Source organism: Rhinolophus hipposideros, assembly GCF_964194185.1.
Source record: "Rhinolophus hipposideros genome assembly, chromosome: 7".
In the NCBI taxonomy this organism is placed as follows: Eukaryota; Metazoa; Chordata; class Mammalia; order Chiroptera; family Rhinolophidae; genus Rhinolophus; species Rhinolophus hipposideros.
In genome coordinates, this window is record NC_138053.1 from 8,900,535 (window position 1) to 8,921,439 (window position 20,905).

The 20,905-nt window shown below is 52.4% G+C and overlaps 1 protein-coding gene across 2 annotated transcripts in view; it reads right to left on the reverse strand.

The window, feature by feature from the left end:
- Positions 1-20,905, reverse strand: part of COL26A1 (collagen type XXVI alpha 1 chain) — a 193,802-nt gene that overhangs the window by 13,099 nt on the left and 159,798 nt on the right. For both annotated transcript variants that reach the window (XM_081053623.1, XM_081053624.1), the window contains exons 4-5: positions 9,072-9,133; positions 1,919-2,072 (exon numbers count right to left, since the gene is read on the reverse strand). In XM_081053623.1, the coding sequence (XP_080909749.1) occupies positions 1,919-2,072; positions 9,072-9,133 (216 nt within the window). The remainder of the gene's footprint in view (positions 1-1,918; positions 2,073-9,071; positions 9,134-20,905) is intronic.

A 20,905-nucleotide genomic window follows, 5' to 3' on the forward strand; every position in this document is an offset into this window, starting at 1 on the left:
TTCTCCATATCCTTCGGGCTCCCTGCTCAGGGTTGGGAATCAGGCTTGTGGTAAAGAGCTCCCCAGTAAGGCCTCCTCAGAGGCCCCAGAAAGCCCCAAAGGACACGCCTGCCCAGCTCTGTGGTCTCCAGGCCCCAAGGGTGAGCTAGAGGAGACAGAGCAGTAAGAAGCCCATCATGTGGCCTGGCGACAGCCCCTTCTCCCTCTGAAATGGCTGGAGAGTGTGCTCACAAACGCTTGCTGGACCGATGTAAGGGCTTGCGCTGGCTCTTTGGGTCCCTCCAGCTCCAAATGCGCGTGACTGTGGTCCTGGAGGAAGGGCTTTACAGGGGCCACTGGTTTGGGGAGACTTCACCTGCTCTCTGGGATTCCAGGGAGCACTCAGATGTCACCATTTATAGGGTTTGTGCCTCACCTGGTGGCCATTCCTTGGAACTGCACTTCCCTGGGAAAAAGAAAGGTCTGTCCCAGAAGACCCAGAGCTCCTCCCATCCCCAGGGGGGTTGGGGCCTGGGTCCTCCTGCGGATGGCAATCTTGTTCCTCTTCAGTCACAAGAAGAGGCCATGGGGCAGCCCTCTGTGGTGGGACCTTAGGGACAGTGGCTAGAGAAGTAGGCCAGGGGGTCCAGACTGAGACGTTCCCCCACGCCCACAACAGGCGTGGGCTCACCCCTCCTCCCACGGCCTCAGCCTCATTAGAAGAATGCAGAATATCTGCTCCTCTCACGGCCCCAGAAGTAGCCACTGGAGGTTAATTCTCCCACTGCAGGGGGTCGCTTTCTCCCCGCTGAACAGGATGGGCATATACATGAAACCGGGCAGAGGAGGCAGGGAAGAGGGGTTCAGGGAGTGTGCTCAGAGCTGAGTCAGGGCAAGGGTGCTAAGAAGCTGGGGGCTCAACTTCTTAGTTGAGAGGAGAGAGGAGAGCATCACATCCAAAGTTCCCCAGTGGGGCCAGGAATCATGGGGACAAAGCCCCTGGTTTGCTGGGTGACCCCAGGAGTCACTTCTCTGAGCCTATTTTCTCCTCTGTAACTCCAAGCTTTATGAGCTTACTGGAATGACGAGAAAGGATATCTATCCAGCCGAGGGTAATATAAAAATATTTAATAACTGGCACCGCATGGATACTGACCAGTCAGAAGAGACACCAGTCTTAAATCCCTGAGTTCAGCTATGCTGACAGGTGCCAGCTAAACATCCACCCAAGTAAAGGCTCAGCACAGTACCCGGCACAAGGTAGGCATTCAACAATTCAAGCTACTGCTATCACAGTTATCATTGTTATTTGCAGGCCCAGAGGGTGGAGCCCCAGCCAGTGAATGAAAGCTGTAGAGAGAAATTGTTATCCCTGACTTTAAAATGTGGAGGGAAGGGAGAAAATAACATGGCAGCAGATGTCCTCCAACTCCAGTCAGAATGTTTAGCAAGGAAGCCCCAGAAGGTGGTGCGGGGCAGTGAGTCCCCTGTCCCTGGGGGTATGCAGGCAGGGGCTGCTGTAAATGGAGCCAACCAAGGAGGAGGCTGGGCTGGGGGCCTAAGTGAAGGTGCTAAGAGCAGCAGGGCAGCTAATGAGGACAGTAGCTGGACTGTAAGGCAGTAAGGAGCGGTGGGGACTGCGGCACACGGCAGAGCCGGGGCAGCACCTGATGGGGCAGACATGACTTAGCTGCAGCCAGTTGCTTCCATGCAGGACTGCTAGCCCCAATGACTAGATCTTTTATTTTTCTAAGAGAAGCTAGAAATCCTGATTTTTATGTGAAATCCTCCAGTTTTTATATGTTAGCTCAACTTTTTAAAATGCCATGTGGGCACGTGTGACCCAGAGGCCTAGTGTGTGACCTACATGTGGACGCCCTGGGAGGCCATGACCGGGGCCTCTGTGGCTGATCTGAGCCGTCCTGGAGACCTCACTCACCGGCCGGGCCTGTGGGCCTTCTTCGGGGCCCCGGGTGTGCCAGAGGGATAGCGTCAGGGAGGAAGTCTTCATTCCAGGGTGGTGGGGTGCTCTGGGGTGCTGGGAGATCATTGTCTGGGCTTGAGGGTCGCTCTGCTGCTTCCAGTAGGAGAACCTGGGCCAGAGAAGGGCAGAGGGTCAGGCTCAGGCCAGGCCAGGGACACGTGCAGACAGGGACGGTGCCTCATGAAACCCGCAGCTGCTCACTGCTGGGTTGAGCAGTGACTCTCCTCAGGGGAACCACCACACCCTTTGCTAGAATGTTCTCCCACCCTTGCCCTCCTCTCCTTCCCATTTCAGGACAGCCCTCCTGGACCCTCAGGCTCAAGCAGGACCCCATCAGACCCTTTCAGAGTCCCTGCACATTTCTTCTACAGCAACCATCGCTGGGATTGGAGAAATGACTGTGGTCCTGCCCACGTCACTGGCTCCTCCCAAGGAGGGGACTGGGCATACTTGTCCCCCACACTGCCTGGCTCAGGGCACAAACAATGTGGTCAGGGAATGTTTATGGATGAATGGAAGGAGGGAGGCAGGAAGGAAAATAAGGAAAGAAAAAAGAAAAAGAGAGTGAGGGAGAGAGAAAGACCAAAAAGGAGAGAAAGAAGAAGAGAGAGGGAGAGATATGGAGGAAAGAGGGAAGGGAAGGGAAGGGGAGGGAAGGGGAGGGAAGGGGAGGGGAGGGGAGGGGAGGGGAGGGGAGGGGAGGGAAGGGGGAGGGAAGGGGGAGGGAAGGGAAGGGAAGGGAAGGGAAGGGAGGGGAGGAAAGAAGGAAGGAAAGAAAGAAAGAAAGAAAGAAAGAAAGAAAGAAAGAAAGAAAGAAAGAAAGAAAGAAAGAAAGAAAGAAAGAAAGAAAGAAAGAAAGAAAGAAAGAAAGAAAGAAAGAAAGAAAGCTTGTCCTCTCCCCTTGAGGGAAGCAGGGGTCAAAGACTACAAAGACCCAGGGCCTAGGCACAGAGACTCCCTAATTCCGATGAACTGGGAGCCAGACCTGGGGCCGGGGCCTCAGGCGTGAAGACCTGCTGCCTCCAAAGAGGCCAGCAGGGGGCGCTGCGTGCTCAGGATCGGCGCAGGGCAGGCCGGCAGGTGCAGAGAACCTAAGGGGGGTTATGGGGGGGGCGGGGGAGGACTTGGGTCTCTGAGCCGTATTAAATGGAGTCCGGCTTCCTGCTCCCATGCCGTGTGTCCCTGGTTTTAGTGCCCCATCGACCCGACGGGAAGGAAGAAGCCTGGTGTCTCAGGTTCCCTCCAGACTTCTGGAGCCAGACCCCTGCATCCTGCTGGAGTGCTAGACAAAACTACCCACCACCCCGTGATTGAGGGGGGTTCTGAGAACAGGGCTGAGAGTGGGCCTATCTGGGGGGTCCCACGCTTGTCATGATCACTGATGTCTAATTCCACAGGTATTGCTACCCAAGGCAATCAAACCCCAGCCCCAGGTCTGAACCCCCATCCTGACCAACCTGGGCCCACCCCAACACCAGAGGCCTCTCCTGAACTGACCCCCGCCTCCCTACTTCCGAAGGATCGGGGCCTGTGCATTTGGCCTCCCCTCGGCCCCAGCCAGTGCCTTTGGGTCTGGCCTGCCTGTGCTCTCGACCACGGCATGTCTCCCCTGGCCTGTGGCCCCAGCATCCACGGTAGTCCCTTGTCATCCCTCCCTCCATCTGCCCCCTTCCCCAGCACAGCAGTGCGATGAGGACCTCATGCCAAGCAAACCCTTCCCAGTCCCCTCCCTCAAATAGCCAATGTCCCCACACAAGTGCCCTCCTCATCCTGCCCTGCCCGTCCTGGGTGTCACCTTCAGCTCCCTCATTCTGCTGTGTTCCAGGAGCCCTGAACCACCCCAGGGCCGCTTATGCCCCGAGACTCCCCACCTCCAGCCCCTTGCTCCTACAGGGCCCTCTGCCAGCCCTGCCCTTCCCTCTTGAGGAAGACCCGGAGACTCCAGTGCTCTCCTGCCTGCAGGCTGTCACCCTCTGAGCAGAAGAGGGCCACCCCCTGAGCCCCTGTACACTGGCTTTGTGCCAACGGCTGGGGTGGGGGAGCAATATCACCAGCTGGGCCCTCGGGAAACAGGACCACCTGGATCAGGCGTCCTCCTGCTCTTGGTCCCAGATCCTGGCACAGGAGAAGTGCTGCCCCATGGGGGAGGCTCAGGCCCTGCTGCCATGAGGGCTGGTTTCAATCCCAGCTCTCCCACTAGGTGGCCGCTATGTGACCTTGTGCAAGCACCATGACTTCTGTGAGCCTCAGTTTTCCCATCAGCAAAATACGGGTGATAACACTGATCCTGTAGGCTCATGAGAGAATAGGGGTGTGTGGTCCACGGGCGCCCGGTTCCTCCTGCTGATGCTCGTGGCTCACGGGGACAAACAGCTGCCTTCACAGGGCTGAGGCCCGGGCGGGGCTGAGGTTTCCGAGGTGTGCGGCAAAGGGTCCTACTGAGCACCCCCACCCCCACCAGTTCTGCAGTGTCTCTGGGCCTGCGTGACAGAGTCTCCGAGGATCCTTGAGAACCAAGGTCTCAGGGTTTCCATCTGTTTTGGGCAGGTGGGCTCCTGCCGCGAGAGGCTCTGGTGGCATCTCTGAGCCCCTTTCCTCCCTGGTGCTCAGGGCCCATGAGGCAGGAAGGGTCACTGTGGCCACATCACAGACAAGGTGGAAATAGCGGTTCAGAGACACAAGTGACTTGCCCAAGGTCACCCACCAAGCAGACAGTAAGGCCAGAGCCCCGTTGGAGCCTCGTCCACCTCCCCACAGCGCGGCCACAGCCTTAGCCATGGCAGAGCTTCATGGGGGCACAGAGATGGGCAGCCGCTGGCTCAGACCACACAGCAGCCTGGGGCTGGAACCCAGTCTCCTGACCCCGGAAACCCTGGGAGGAGGGGAGGGTTACAATTCCTGCCTCAACTGCAGCGTGTGCATTGGGAAGCTGGCTGGACGGTCAGGCAAGGGCTCTGGGGCAGTGGAGGAGCCAGGGAGGAGGGGCAGGGAGACGTGGTTGTGGTTGGCCGGTGATGGGGGGACCCAGAACAGTGGGCGAGAGGAGAACTGGTAGGACCTGGTGCCTGAGGCTTGGGGGCAGGGAGGTGGGTGAAGGTGGGAGGGACTCCCCCAATTTTGGCCTGGCTCCGGGGATGGTGGGATTGCCACCAATCAAACAGGGGCATGGAAGAAGGCAAGACTGGGGGTAAAGGTGACCAGTATGGGGGTGTGGGCTGAGTTGCAGTGTTTCAAGGGAACTTCCATATGGACATATTTAACAGGGAGTAGTCACGAGCAGTAGGGGGTAAGGGCAGCTTAGAGGGATTAAAGGTGGGACTGCTCTGAGCTCCTGGGGGCAGGCCCTGGTGGTCTTTCATGGCCAGGCTCTGGGCTTCCTGGAGGGAACTGCCACATGCAGCATTGTCCCCACATAAAAGGCCTGGCTCACCTCTCCCTAGGCCACCTCCCATATAGACACCAAGACCCACAGAGCCCACGGACCCAGGCAGAGGGGCACTGACCACAGCCAAGCTAGCATCCGCCCCGGCTGGAGTCCAAGCCCTCCTAGCCTGGCCGGGGACGTCCTCCTGGAGAAACTGATCCCACCCCTGCTGGGCATGAGCTCACCAGGGCGGGCAGCAGTAGGCGTGGGGACTCGGCCCAAGAAAACCAGACCGCGGCCTTCGAGGGCAGCGGCCCTAATGATGTCATTGTGGCTTGGCTGAGTGGCACCAGACATCAGCCGAACTCCAGGCTCCTACGACCCTCACGCAGGGAAGTTCCCTCGGGCTCCCTCCCACTCCCTGTGGTCCATGAAGTCAGAGCGTAAACGGAGAGGGAGGAGAAGAAGGAAGGCAGGAAGCTTTGTCCTTCTGGCCTTCTGCCCTACCTGCTTCCAACAGCCATTCCAGATGTCCCAGGAAAAGAGGGTAGCAGGGATCCCAGATCAATTGCTAGGTCTGGGTCCTTGGACAACTCGGGTACCCATAGCAAGTTAAAATAGAGCAGGCCTTGATGGTTGCCCGGACCCCACCACCCCCTCTTCCCTTGCTCCAGAACTCCCTATTGTGTACCCGTGGGTATGTCTCAGAGGAAGAATCCTAATTGTCCAGGTACTCATTTTCCCAGCTCCCTTGCAACTAAGGTGTGGGTATATAGCCCACTGCTGGCCAATGAGACATAATGAGTCTGCTGGGATGCTTTGCTTCACCCTCTACTTCCTGACTTTGAACACAGTGTTAGGATGTGATGCCTTGTGCTACAGCAGCCACTTTATAAGCATGAAGCCCGGACCATAAGGACAAAAGACAATTCACTAAAGAGGGAAGGGAAGGCTGTGAAGAGCATGGGTTCTGGAGCCACCAAACCAATCCTCAGACCACCTACTCCTGGACCTTTAGTTGAACAAACAATAAATGCCATTAAGGAATAAGCTGCCCAGAGCGAGGTTTCTGTTACTTAAACCTGAATGCGTCCCTCCTTACACACCAAAATGGCTTCTTGTCTGAGGGGGTATAACTCAGCTTTTAGGCCTCTGGGCTGCAGCTCTGTAAGTCACTTGGTTTGACTGGCTCTGCCATCAGCCACCAGACTGCAGCCTCTGGCCTGGCTGACCCCAGCTCCATGTTCTCTGACCCCTGCAGGCTCACCTGGCCCTGGTACAGCCCTTGGGGATGCTGGGCTGATCTGACAAATCACCCACATTGTGTCCCTCTTCCTCTCCAGGCCACTGCCTCTCAAGGCCCTCTGACCCAAGCCAACGAAACTCCTAGTGGCCCTGTCTCTCTTGGAGACACTTAGACATGGAGCAGGCAGGGGGGCAGCTAGAATGAGACAGGACAAGGAGCTGAGATAGGAGTCTCTCAGCCCCTACCTGGGAATCCGGAAGGAGATGGGCTGCTGAGCTGGATTCCCCACAGGAGGATGATGCAGCCACCTCCCTGCACACCCCAGACTCAAGCTACCTCTCCCACTCCCCACCCAAGAGCCATCTGAGCTGCCCCCTGTATATCAGCCTCAGAACGACCCAGTGAGGGGCAGAGAAGTGACTCCTTCAATTTCCATTTTCCAGGGCAGCAGACTGAGGCCCAGAGCTAAGGGGGACCTGCCCAGACAGAGCTATTGCCAGGACAGGGTCCCAGCCCTGCCTCCTCCCACACATCCTGCTGTCCCTGCCCCAAGCCCCAAGGTCTGCAGAGTGGCCACAGTACTCACGCTCAGGACCAGAGAGCAGGCCTGGCCCCCGGCTTGCTGCCTGAGACCGTGCTGCAGGGGCCAAGCTGGAGGGAGGTGTCAGGGCCAGGAAGATGAGGGAAGGAATTGCTCATGGCAGGAGGGCATGGGTGAGGGCCAGGTGGGTGGGGACAGCTGGCCCTGTGCCAGTCCTCCCCCAGAGCTGTGACTTTTAACACCCTGAGGTCCTGGGCTGGGGCCAAGGCAGGCTGTGGGCCACTGCTCTGCCAAACCATGCAGAGGCTTCAGGTGCCTGGAAAATGTCTGTCAGGCAGCTGGCCCAGGGTCCCCACCTTCTCTAAAATCTTGGGTGCCAGAATTTCACCCCAGTATCTTCCCCAGTACCCCAGCCCCTCCTAGGGCAGCTCCATCCCCGGCTTGGCCCACATGGCAGCATCTGCTCCCTGAAGGCTTCCACCCCCAGTCCCCCAGAGTCACTGACCCCCAGGACACACAGTCGGCACCCTGGCCTGTGTGTCTGTGTGTGTGTGTGTGGTATCTGTGTGTATGTTGTAGCTATGTATGTATATATGTGTCTGTGTGTGTGTCTATGTCTATGTGTGTCTCTGTATGTGTACGTGGTGTCTGTGTGTATGTGTGTGTTGTGTTTATGTATGAGTTTGTCTGTCCATGTGTATCTTTGTGTCTCTGTGGTATCCGTGTGTGTGTGTGTGTGTGTGTGTGTGTGTGTGTGTGTGTGTGTGTACATGTGTCTGCAGGGGGGCTCTCCTGGGCTGGGGGCCTGACCTCTGGGCCTGCTTTCAGGGCTTTTGCTGTGTGGGGGGTCTGTCAGCCCACCTGGTGCTCTGGCCTCACTCTGTCCTTCCTGCCAGCTGGCCACGCTCGCTCTGCCTCCTATGGCCAGGGCGCCCCCTCCTGGCCTGCACTACCTGCCTCGGGCTCGGGTAAATCCAGCCTCCCAGTGCCAGGCGACTTCCCGCCCTCTGCAGTTTCGCTGCCCCAAGCGGCTCCCTGGAGAATGAGAGGCCTTCTTCCCCTAGGCCCAGCCCCTCTAGCCAGTCACTCGGTGTCTGCTCTCAGACCCTAGGAGGTACTAAAGAGAATGCGCCCAGCCCCTACCCCCCTACTTTGCCTTCTTTACACCTGTACCAGCCAAGGGCTTTCTCTGGCCATATAAGTGAGCTTGGGGGCAGGCCAGAGTGACCGGGAATACAAGCCAGCATATGCCTCGCCCCATGAGGGATGCGAGCGTCCTCACCCCTGAGGGCCCCCTCTGCAGCACGCTTTGCACCAGCTCCTGGAGGGGTCTCCTGGGTAACCTGCCCCGGCAACCCATCTGCACCTTGAATATCCCCCTCTTCCCTGACTTACTTCCTCTCTCCTCTCCCAATGCCCGCATGGGGCCATCACAAATTAATACTTATCCTTTATCAGTCCTTCTGTCTCTGGGGTGACCTGCTCCGCCCCTGACGTAGACAGGCTGAGGGCTGGCTGGTGCTGGGAGGCTCCTCCTCCATCAGTTCCTCTGTGCCCAGCCCCTTTGCCACACAGCGGGAGGAGGAGCCACAGTTGGGGACAGCAGCTCTGGGGGGACAGCAGCCCTGGGGGGACAGCCTCTACCTCTTCTTTCCAGTGAGGACTCAACTTCTGGGAATCCACCCCCTCAGCCCCCAAGGCCTACACTGAGACCAGCCTCTGCCCGGGATCAGATCTGCTGCTTTCCCCATTCCTCTTCCCAACTCCAGGAGGCTGACCCAGCCTTCAGAAGGCCACCCCGAGCCACCTAGCCGCAGCAGTACCCAGCACAGAGGCCAGGTTGCTCAGACCTGCTGGGCTCCCTGCGGCCAGGGTTTCCCCAGCCACACTCTGCAGGTACCTAATACACCTTCCCACCAGCCAGCTCCCCAGGCCCAGGCTCCCCAAACCGTCTGACCTTAGCCTCCAGCGTGATCAGTCGCTCACTCATGTCGCTGAGCCGGGTACAGTTCATGCATTCTAAAAGAAAAGAGCCCAGATGAGAGTGGAGTATAGATGCTAGGGAGAGAGCCACCCAGCCTCCAGGTGTCCGGCAGGGAAATCTGATTAGTATGCCTGTAAGAACCTTTATTGGAAAACTCCTACTCATCCTTCAGGGCCTTATCATCAGCACCGCTTTCATGCAGCCTGCCTGAACTCCTAGCCTCCTTTCCGAGCGCCCACAGCACATTGTACCATCCGTTTATTCAGCAAAGTGTCAGAGCCAGCACCTGGATGCCTTGTCAGCCTGAGAGCGTCATGAGGGCTGGAGTCTTTATTTTGTTTGCCCATGAATCTCAGCACCTGGCACAAAGTAGGGGCTCAGAAATATAGCTGATAAACGGATGATAAATGAAATGGGCTCCCTGACTTTGAGAATTATAATCTGGGGAGGGAGATGGGCAAATAGCTACAAGCTGGTAAGGTCTACCGTAGGGCTGTAAGAACAGAACGTGCAAGAGAGGATGATGGGGGACACCAAAGCCAGTCTGGGGTAGTCGTTGGTCAGGGAGGGCATCCTGGAGGCAGTGGCATCTAAAGTGAGGCCTGAGGGGTACACAGTGATTGGCTGAGTGAAGAAGCGCAGAGAGGCCAGATTCAGCAGAGGGAAGAACAAGTGCTGAGGCCACAGGGGAACAGAATAGGGGTCTACCAGCAGCCTGGCCAGATCACAGCACCCCTGGGAGTCACCAAATGTCACCACAATGGAGTGGTGGGCTGGATCTTAACACAGAGGTACTAGCAAGAGTAGCTTGGAAGTATTCTGAGGCCAACGGGCAGCAAAGTCAAGGTCAGATCTTCATTTTTAAATGCTCACTCTGGCAGCAAAGTGTACAGTGGGTGGGAGAGGGAGGGGCGGGAAGCCGGAAGGCCAATTAGGAGACCACTAATGGTTAACCCCCAGGCACACATCTCCGTGGGCTGTAATTATTTGTTTATGTCTGTCTCCCCCAGAGAACCAGAGCTCTTTAATAAGGAAATAGATGGTTCAAAGCTGTTCTAAAGAACTTTTATTGCTCTAGAAGTCAAGGGATGCCTAAATCCCTCACGCAGTTCAAAGCCTGACCCTACAGGAACCCCATTCTGGTTAAACAGACCCATAACCTGGGAGGTATTTGGGTAACTCAATAGGTCCCATTTGGTGTGCGGAGGCCCCTTGGGCCGCAACGAGGTCTGCATGCCCACCAGCGGGTTCCACAGACCCCCACACCATCAGCCCACCTTGCTAATGTTCCTGTTCTAAAATGGTGATGGCTCTGTGAGAGCTGTGGGGGGACAGCCAGGGGTCTCTGAGCCATGAGAATAGGTGGCTCAGGCTGTGTCCTTCCTGAGGGTGCCCGGCCTCAGGGCCAGGGAGGCTGATACCCACTGCTTTCTGCTCACTCGCCCTACCTGGGTTTACCAGACCTACTACGTGAGCCGCAGAGACCCCATTCTCTCTCACCTCCTTCCCTGTTCCCAGGGCTGGGCCCAGTCAATGGTTTATAAGCAGTTTTTAGGAACAGAGCTCCCCGCCTCAATAAACCTTGTCAGTAACTTCAATACATAAAACAGATTAAAGACTGAGGTGTAAACACTGAAACTTTAAAACAACTAGAAGAATGTATACAGTTGTCTGACTCTGGGTTGGGGTAGGACTTCACAAAGACCAGTCAGAGGAGGATGGTTTTCTGGTTAAATGAGGGCGGGGGTGGGGGGTGAACCCACACGGTTCCCTCTAGTTTCTCCCAGAAAAAGGATGGTAAAGAAAGGAAAAGGTATAAACCACAGAACAAAGAGAAGTAGAAGAGTAAATGAAAGGCCCAGCTTCTTCAAATTCAAAATGGAGGAGATGGGAGTTTTCAGGCTTCCTCCCTCAGGCTGGGACAGGCCCAGGCTGGAGAGGGGAGGGCTTCTCCTTGGGCACAGGGACCCCCCATCCTAGGGGAAAGGCACACGGGCACTGACATTGGGGGAGGCCCCCTGGTGAGACAGCTGGGTCTCCAAAGGCCCCCAGTCAACAAAACCAAGCCACAGGGTAAGAGCCTGACGGGGCTTTAGTGCCTCCGTCTTAAATACAGACAGTCCAGTATTTCAGGGTTCCTGGGCCTCTGAAAGAAGCCTTTAATGGGAAAGACGGAGATCAAAACAATCAGGGTCCTAAACAGGACCACCCACCCATCCAACCCCTTACCCTTCTATCTACCTCTCTCCCCACCCAACCATTCCTTCATCCACCTGGAGCCAAGGTGGCTGGTCAAGAGGCCCTTGGTGACCCTGTGCTAATACTGATGGGATGGGCGGCAGGGCTGTGAATGTGGGTGCCTGCCCTCGGAGCAAAGGCCCATGAACTGTCCTGAGCAGCCATGTCTTATGAGGAACAGTCTCTGGAAGAGGACTGGCCGGCTTGAGCCCCAGCTGGCCCCTCCATGCCACAGGAGGGCACCACCCCACCCTGGGGTGCAGGAAGAACAGGAGGAGGCAGGATTGGGTGAGTGGTAAATTAGAGCCCCAACCCCACCCAGGGACCATTCTAACCACATCTGGGGCCTTGAAGAGAGTGTTTCCAGGGTCTCAGGCAACAAATAGGGCTCCCTGCAGGGGGGAAGGTCAGCAAAGGGAGGTGCGAACCTCGGGCTCTCACAGGAACCTATTTCTGGAAAGTGTGCTGGCTCCCGGCCCAGTTTGCTCTGGCACTGGGCACCCTGTTTGGCAGGTGAGGAGCGGCTTGGCTGTCAGTGAGCACAGGGGTCCAGCTCCCCAGCCGAGGAGAGACCTGGGAGGCCCAGCCAGTGGGCAGGGGTGAGGCTGCCAGCTTAGCCTCCCCATGCCACCTGCTCTGGCAGGCGCTCTGAGACCAGGCAGGTTTTATGGTTCCCCTGGCATTCTGTCATCAACAGGCAATTAAATTATGTTTGTTTAACTTTCCCTAATTATTCATGGAGCGATGGAAACATGGAAATGGCACTGATGGTACTGAGTGGCTCTGCGGCTGGACAAGGCCCTGCCCACCCGGTTCTGGGCGTCAGGTTTCCCTCCCTAAGACGAGGACTCTAACTTTCTCGGGGTCTGCAGATTCTGGGAGTCCCCCATTCCTAGCCCTCCTCCCCACCACACACAGGCCCACGAGCACCTGGCCACAGCACATTACCTAGTGCTTAGGACATAGATGCAGAAACCTCTGTCAGGAAATCTTTGCCAATATGTGTATATTGGAAGTGTAGATGTGCCAGACAAACCAGTGTGTGTGTGTGTGTGTGTGTGTGTGTGTGTGTGTGTGTGTGTGTGTGTGAGACAGAGAGAGAGACTGTTGTGGTCAGTGGAAAGAGAACCATAGAGACCACTAACTCACTATGTGGCTTAAGGGCCCTTATTTCACCTCTCTGCACTTCAGTTTTCCCATCTGTAAAAGGGGTTTACACTGGATCAGCTCCAAGGGCCTCAGGGTCTTAGACTCTTTGCTCCTGCCACCTGCATCCTCGCCATTAGGCTGTCACTGCTAGGCTCTGTGCACCCACAGTAGGATGGTAATTGCCAATCCACCTGCCATTTGCCTTTGGCCAGCACTGCAACTGGTGATAGCTCTGCACCCAGAATTCAGGACCTGTCTCCTGAATAAGGCTGGATTCCCAAGCCCTAGCTAGCCCCTGAGAAGGTAGGAGTTGGCTATTGCAGAGGAATCTAAAGAGGCAGAGTGAGTCCACTCTGAGGCATGGGCCATGAGACACTAACAGGGGAAACCAGGATACTTGGGTGGTCCTGTCTTCAGAGACCCAGTCCCCTCTGTGAGAGGGCCTGGAGATGGGTCTGCAGGGTAGATGTCACCGGAAGACCAACCCAACAGGGCCCAGCTGGAGGAAATCCCTAAACCACCACCATCCCCAAGACCTTTGATTTTAGCCAAGATTCCTAGGCCCTGTTACAAGAAGAAAGCTCCAAGGAGGTGTATGGGATCAGATGCTATGGGGACAGGGAACGGGACAGGCAATGTGGGTTGGTCATGAATGCTTACAGGGGGCCATAGGAACAAGGAGGTCCTGAGTTGCCTCAGTTTCTTCAATGGAACAAGAGATGGGCTGGGACCAACACAGATACGTCTGGCACCTTTCTATCTTACAACACATGGTGTTAGTCCTGCTCCTATCAAAAGGTCAGTCTTGGGCCACACATTCTTTTAGTGCCTCCCTCCTCCCCCACTGAGGCCTGTACGTCACTTAAGATCTTCCTGTTCTAGTGAGACTTTGGTCATCTCACCTTCTGTCAGAAATGCTGAACAGCTTTCATCACTCTCAGGAAAAAGTCCTTGTCTTGGCTAAGGCTCACCCTGCTTGCCATGGTCTCTTTTGCCTTTTTGCTCTCACCAGCATGCCCCAGCCCATCTATCCAGGTTAATCACCTCCAGCCAGGACACACCACCTGAGCTTTCCCGAAAACCCAATGGCTCCCTCCATTCTTCAAGATGAGGTATTCTTTTGAGGAAAGTGTATTTTCTGGCTAAGATTCTGTACCCAGCTCAACTATCCCTTAAAGTTTGAGGGTACAATGAAGGCATTTGTAGACATACATTGTTTCAAAATATTTATACTCCATGCACCCCTTCTCAGGAAGATGTTGAAGGATGTACTCCACCAAAACAAAAGAGTAAACTAGAGAAAGAAAGACCCAAAATAGGAAAACACAAAGACAAGAAGTTCAGCATAGGGCAGAGACAAAGGGATATCCTAAGAAGGGAAATGAAGGAATGTCACATGATGATAGCACTCCTGGACCACAAGAGACAGAGGGTTCTAGAAAGGAGAGAGCCCTGATGTGTGTGAATGTAAGGAATTGTGAATTAAACTTTCTTTTGGAAAAGCTGGGGTGAATTAGTGACATGCCAAGTAATGAATATCTATGATATGGCATAGAAAGCTAAATAAATAAATAAAATGAATTATTAATTTCCAGAAAAATGAAAAGTCTAAAGCAAAGAGAAGCACCTTGGTATACTACCTGAATCAGCTGTGAACAGTATTTGTTTTATTATTATCCTCGATTCATTGTCTATTGATTTAACTCAAATTGTGACACAATTATGTGGGAGGAGGGGAGGAAGAGACGACTTGGAAGATGGATCTGAGGTGAAGAAAAAACACCAGATCCTTACACAGGAGGTAGTCGACATAAAGTCTCTAGGATTAAGAACCAAGAGAAATATATATATCTATATACATATATACATATATACACATATATGTATATATATATATATATATATATATATATATATATATATATATATATATAAAGCTTGACTAAAGGGAATGAAAATTGGAAGTAAAGAGGGATACAGGGGACTTCTCTTTCTCATTCTAAGCCTTGAAGGACTATTTGCCCTTTTAAAACAATAAACATTTAATACACCTAATATAAAGTTTTAACTGAGTAAAAACATGAAACATGCTCATGATACTATGTCAAAAATATACAAAATTGTATTTGTATTCTGTTTATAATTATATGAGATGGATAGTCAAGGAATGGACTGTGGAAAAAGACATAATTGTAGTGGTAGGATTATGGGTGTTTTGCCCTTGTTTTTCTAAAATTTCTGGGTAATGTTCTATTCTTTTGGCTCAGTTTCCCTATCTAAAAATGGAGCCAACCATCCCTACCTCATTAGGGTTGCTGTGTGGGGTGGGAGAACTGAGGGGAGAGTGGTGTCTGCCTGCCCTGGTCCCTTTGCCCCAGCTTCTAACAGTGGCTCCCAGAGAGTGACCAGCACCAGGGTCCCTGGCTTTTCCACCTGTTCCAGCTCTGAGCTCCTGGCTTGGTGACCGCTCCCCTCAGGGCCACTACCATGCTGAGGACAGCTCCCTGTTCCTGTTGGGCTGGTGGCCTCTGTTCCCCTCTGCATGAACCCAGCTCTAGTTCCACATGTTAGCAGGCACACAGTAGGCTCTTAATAAATATTCATGGAATGAAGGAAATATGCACCTCGTGAGGGTCATTCGTTCATAGTTCTTAGACTTCTGAACAAAGCAGGAGAAGACCTTGAAAATCATTTACAGGTAGGGAAACCAAGGCCCAGAGAGGGAAAGGGAGTTGGCCAAGTTCATGACCTCATGGGAGATAAGCCACCCCATGTCTCTTACCTCAGTTCAGGGCCCAACTATCTACCACAGGCCATGAGGCCCATCCTTGGTTTGCTGGTGGATTTCCTGTATTGTGAGGAGACATTTGCATTTGTGTCCTGAAGGTGAAGAATCTAGATATGTGGCTCCATTGCCAAGCCAACACCTTTGCAGTCATTGAACATTAAGCCTCAGTTTCCTCATCTGTAAAATGGGCCTGATATTCTCTCCCTGACCCACCCCTAAGAACTGTAACAGGTCTCAGAAGAGATCAATGTGAACAGAACACATGTTACAAAGAGCATGAGGGGAATGGCTCTGATGCTCACATTTCTAGTCTGGGGTGAGAGGAACCAGTCCCCCCACATCTGTGGCCTCCCTTAGAATCCTTGCAGCCTTGAGACTTGACAGCTAAAAAGAGGCTGGAGGCCTGTAAAGGTTCATTTTATGTGTCAACCTAGCTAGGCTCTAGTGCTGTTGTTTGGTCAAACACTAGTCTAGATGTCGCTGTGAAGCTATTTTGAGATGTGGTTAACATCTACAATCAGTGGACTTTAAGTAAAACAGGTTACCCTGTATAATGTGCGTGGGCCTCATCCAATCAGTTGAAGGCCTTAAGAGTAAAATCTGATGTTTCCCAGAGAAGCAGGAGTTCTGCCTCAAGACTGTAGCAGCATATCCTACCTGAGTTTCACACACCTTATTGGTTCTGTTTCTCTAGGGAACCTGACTGATACAAATAGGTCTTAACCAAAGACTCATCAAGCAGGGCAGGGTCTCCTGAACCTATAGGAGGGTTCTGTGATTCAACTCCAGCTGCCTTAAAGATGGTGCTGCCAGATTTAGCAAATAAAAACACAAAATTTCAGCAACCCTTAGTACTTCATTCCTTCTACAGACACGCTTCCTCTGCGATTGGGAGCCAGGGGCAAGTGGCCTTATCGTCAAGGGCCTCTGGACATGTAAGTGGCTGTACTGAAGGGCAGTGTCCATCTGTGGGCCTCTCCCGTGCAGGGTGGGGCCAACTCCAGGTGGGGGAGATCAAGAGGGCTTCCTGAAGAGGCGGACCTGAGCTTTGACCAATGCCAGTGAAACATTTGCTGAGCACTTGCTCTGGGTCTGGCCCTGGTCTAAGCCTCTTACACCCATTCTTTCTGTGTAAGACACTTAGCAATGCTAAGGCAGGCACTAGATTGCTATCGTCACTTTGCAGATGGGAAAAGGGAGGCACAGTGAGCTCAGGCAAATTTGCTGCAGTCTCCCAACCAGAAACTGACCTGGAAGCACAAGCCCTTTGCTTGTAACCACTGAACTACTTAATGTCTGACATAACGCTGCTGTTCACCGTGCACCTGCCCCACTCAGGCCCAGTGCTAGGGCTCTCCATGTTCTTGAGATCCTTGCATCAGCAGGAGGGACCCTGCTGTCCCTCCCACCTACAGAGGAGGACGCAGACCAATGGTGCTGACCCTCAAGCCCAACAGCACACGGCTCGGACATGTACCTGACTGTCTGCTTTTGGCTCCCCACTTCTCACCTTTACAAGATTCGGTCTGACCTCACACTGGCAACCTGCCCAAACAGACCTCACTCAGGTCCCTGCTTAAGCTTGTGTAACAGGTAGGAATCCAATTAGCCATGAGGATCGCAGACGGTTGTGGAGAAAGCAAGTCAGCTGCAGGCTGGATATCCAGGGTCTCCAGGCCTCTGGGGAAACCGTGGCCTGATAATTCTAGATTTTTCCAGTCTGTGTGTCTCCAGTTCAGCCTGCAGTTCTAAGGTGCCCTCTGGTGCTCTAAGCCCAGCCTCATGGGTAGCAGAGAGGCACTGGGCCTGGGTAGCCACCTGTCCAGTTACCTTTTAGAGAGCTGCTTGCCCAGGTAATTGCAGACAGATTGGATTTCTCTAAGCCACATATCCCAGAAGGAAGGGTAGAGAAGGCAAGGTCAGGCTGAAGGTGGGGGCCCTGCCCTGTGCCTCCCCTGTGCTCCCCAAAACATGCCAGAGCAATGAACCCCATCGAGGGACAGGGAGCCTGCTGGTTGGATAGAGCTGTGGCTGCCTGCCAGGCCCAGCCTTAGGGCTCATGGACAGGACAGAATAATTAAATTCCATCCTTTTCTATATTAGGGATCACAGAGAAGGCAAGATTTTTCGGGAACTTCTGCCAAGACTTTTATTGAAGAGTAACTTGAGTTCCTTCTTGGAGAGGGGAAATCTCGCATGGGGGTCTTCACTGTAGAAACACAAATCCCTGAAGGACTCACTATACTGAAGCTTCTCAGAACACGATAGTAGCTGGCTACCTCCACTCCCATGTCTGGCACCCACATCAGCAGCCCCTGGACTGTGGAACTTTCTGGCAATGTTCAGAAACACCCCATGGGGAAAGGGGCAACACTGGCAAGTGAAATCAATTCACTAGTGTTTATCAGGCAATTACTGGATAAGAGACAGAAATACCCTGGCATATTGCCCTTCCTTGTGAGTGAAGAGGATACGATTCAGTTCGGCAATGTACTCAAGGTCACACAGCTTGTCAATTAAAGGTCAGAATCAGGACCCAGGTTTCTCTTGCCATGAGGCCATAGTGAGCTGGACATGGACAAAGTCTGTGACTTCTGCACCCCGCCATGGCTCTAGGGGCTCTCTGACCTAGATAGCTGAGTCTGTCTTCCTCCCTCTCTACCTCCATATCCAGACCAAAGTTCAAGGTCAATGGGTCTTGCACGCAGCGTCTTTCCCCCAACAAAATCTAAAGAGGAATTATTAGAATTATTAAATTAATTTGGCAAGGACACTGGAAAACAAAGATCGTTTACAAAACATCAACTATATTCTTATGTACTGGCTATAAACAAATAGAAAATGAAAAATTTCAATACCATTCACAAAAGCATCATTGTCTAGGGAAAAAATCTACTGAAAACTATAAAACGTCACTGAAAGAAATTAAGGAAGATCTAAATAAATGGAAAAGACATACTATATTCATGGATTGGAAGACCCAATGTTGTAAAGCTGTTAATTCTCCCCCAGTTGATCTATAGGATGAATGTGATCCCATTGGAAATTTCAGAAGGCTTTGTGTGTGTGTGAGTGTGTGTTGGCAAGTTGATTCTAAGATGTATATGAAGATACAAAGGTCTAAGAATAGCCAAAGCAATCCAGAAGAAATAGAAAATGATATAGAAAACTTATACTCCCAGAATTGAGACCTATTGTGAAAGTACAGTAATTAAGAGACTGTATTGTTGGTACAAGGAAAGACAAATAGACCCACACTTATAAGTCACCTGGTGTATGAAAAAGGCACAAATGCAGTACAGTGGAGAAAGGACACAGTCTTCAATAAATGGTGCTGGGTCGATTGAATATCCAGATGAAAAAGTAAAATAAAAGAATCAGATCCCTAACTCACACCACATAAAAGTTCATTCCAGATGGATTGTAGATCTAAATGTAAAAGGTACAATAATTCAGCTTTTAGAAGAAAACATAGGTGACTACTTTCGTGACCTCAGAATAGATAACGTTTCTTAAACAGGACACAAAAAGAATTAACATTAAAGGAAACTTGGATAAAGTGAACTGCTTTAAAATGAAGAATTTCTTTTCATCAGAAGATACCATTAAGAGAATGAAGAGGCCTGTCACCCAGTAGAAGAGGATTCTTGGAATACATATAGCCACAAAATAAGATATCCAACTGGCCAATAGTCCAATAGTCCAATCCACAGAGGGGCTCAACTCAGCCATAGGAAGAAAAGCAAATTAAACCACAATGCAATACTCCCACATACCCACCAGAATGGCTAAAATTAAAAAGACTGATAACACCAAGTACTACAGTAGATGGGAGCTCCTGGAACTCTCATGGTGTCGATGGAGTGTCTGTGGTATAACCACTTAAAAAATCATTTGGCAATTTCTAATAAAGCTGATTAGAAGGCCATTCTGTGATCCAGCAATTCCATCCCCAGATATAAATCTGACACAAATGAATAAGTATGTTCATCAAAAGCCATGTACAAAAATGTTCAAGCAGTGTTGCTCAGAATAACCAAAAATTTTAAATAACCCAAATTCCCATCGATGGCCGACTGGATAAATAAACTGAATATTCACAAAACAGAATACTACGCAGTAAGAACTGTGCACAAACCAAACCAAACAGCCATGTGGATGAACCTCAGAGATAGCGTCGGGTGAAACATGACAGAGCCAAACCGCACACACTGTGTGATTCCAATTATCGAAAGTCCCAACACAGGCAAAATAGCTCTAAGGTGTTGGCATTTATAGTGGTTACCTCAGGAGGGCAATTACTGGAAGAGGCGAGAGGAGGGCTTCAAAGATGATGAGAATGTTCTTGTTGATTTAGGTGCTGGAACCCATGTGCAGTCACTTTGGGGAAAACATGTTGAGTTGTTCTCCTGCTCATTCGCAACCACCAATCTAACTTGTCACCCTCCAAAGTTCCCTGTCATCCTGAAGACAAACTCCTGGCCTTTGGCCTTGCCTATCTTATCTCATTTAGCAATGGCTCCCAGCCCACCCCATTGATCAGCAAACTCCTTCCTAAGCACCACCTCCTCCAGGAAGCCTTCCTTCAACACTTCAGGAGGGCTCAGGTACCCACTTTCCCATCAATTGCCATGCACCACGCTTACGGCACTTGGCACCCTGGATAGGATGATGTTTTGGGTACACCTCAGCCCTGTGGGCTGTGAACCCTTTGAGGGCAGGGACCATGTGTCATTCATTCTTGTATTCTAAACATGGGGCTGCAAAGATGCTTGTGTGTCCTCTCAGGACGGGACAGTGCTGCCCTTGGGATGGTCTCCTTGGAAGGAGACCCTCAGCTCCCTGTGCAGGAGGCCTGCCCTGGAGGACCTTCGGGGACCAGGAAGGAGGGAGGGGGCTGCTCTCCTCCCACAGGGAGGTATGTGCCCCTGGGGCATCTGTCCCTGCACACCCTGGCATCTCTGTGCCAGGAACTTCCTCACTGTGCACGGGAAGTACTGCAGCCCTCCAGCAGCTGTTTTCTATTTCCACCAAGGCCAGAACAAGCGGAAAGGGCTTAAGGTAGAGATAAGGAAGATATTTTGATGCTGAAGTTCGTTACATTCTGGCTTGTGTCACCACGGGAGGAGAGGGATGAAAACGATCTCTTCCGATTTCACAAGAGCAGAGGGTCTGGCCCATGTGGAGCGATGCAGATCATAATAATGATCAAAAAAGGAAGAAACCGACTCACATTCACGGAGCACTTCCTATGTGCTGGACACTGTTGGAAGAGCTAGACCTACGCTGATGAAATACTTTTCATGTAAATTCATGTTATTCCTACAATAACCTGATGTGGTAGGGACCATTACTATCTCCATTATAGACAGGAAACTGAAGCACAAAGAGGTTAGGTAGCTGCCCAAAGTTATACAGCTAGTAAGTGACAGAGCCCGGATTCAAACTGAGGCAGTCAGTGGGTGGCTCCTGGCTTTTGACCAGCCCAAGGCCGGCCTTAGGAACTGGCCTGCCGGAAAGGCCTGAAGTCCCTTGGGGCGCTGCCCTAATGACTTCCTTCCAGCTCCAGCCCCCACCCTGCTGTCCTCTGGAATTCCTACCCCCACACAGCGGGCCCTGGGCTGGGGCTCCA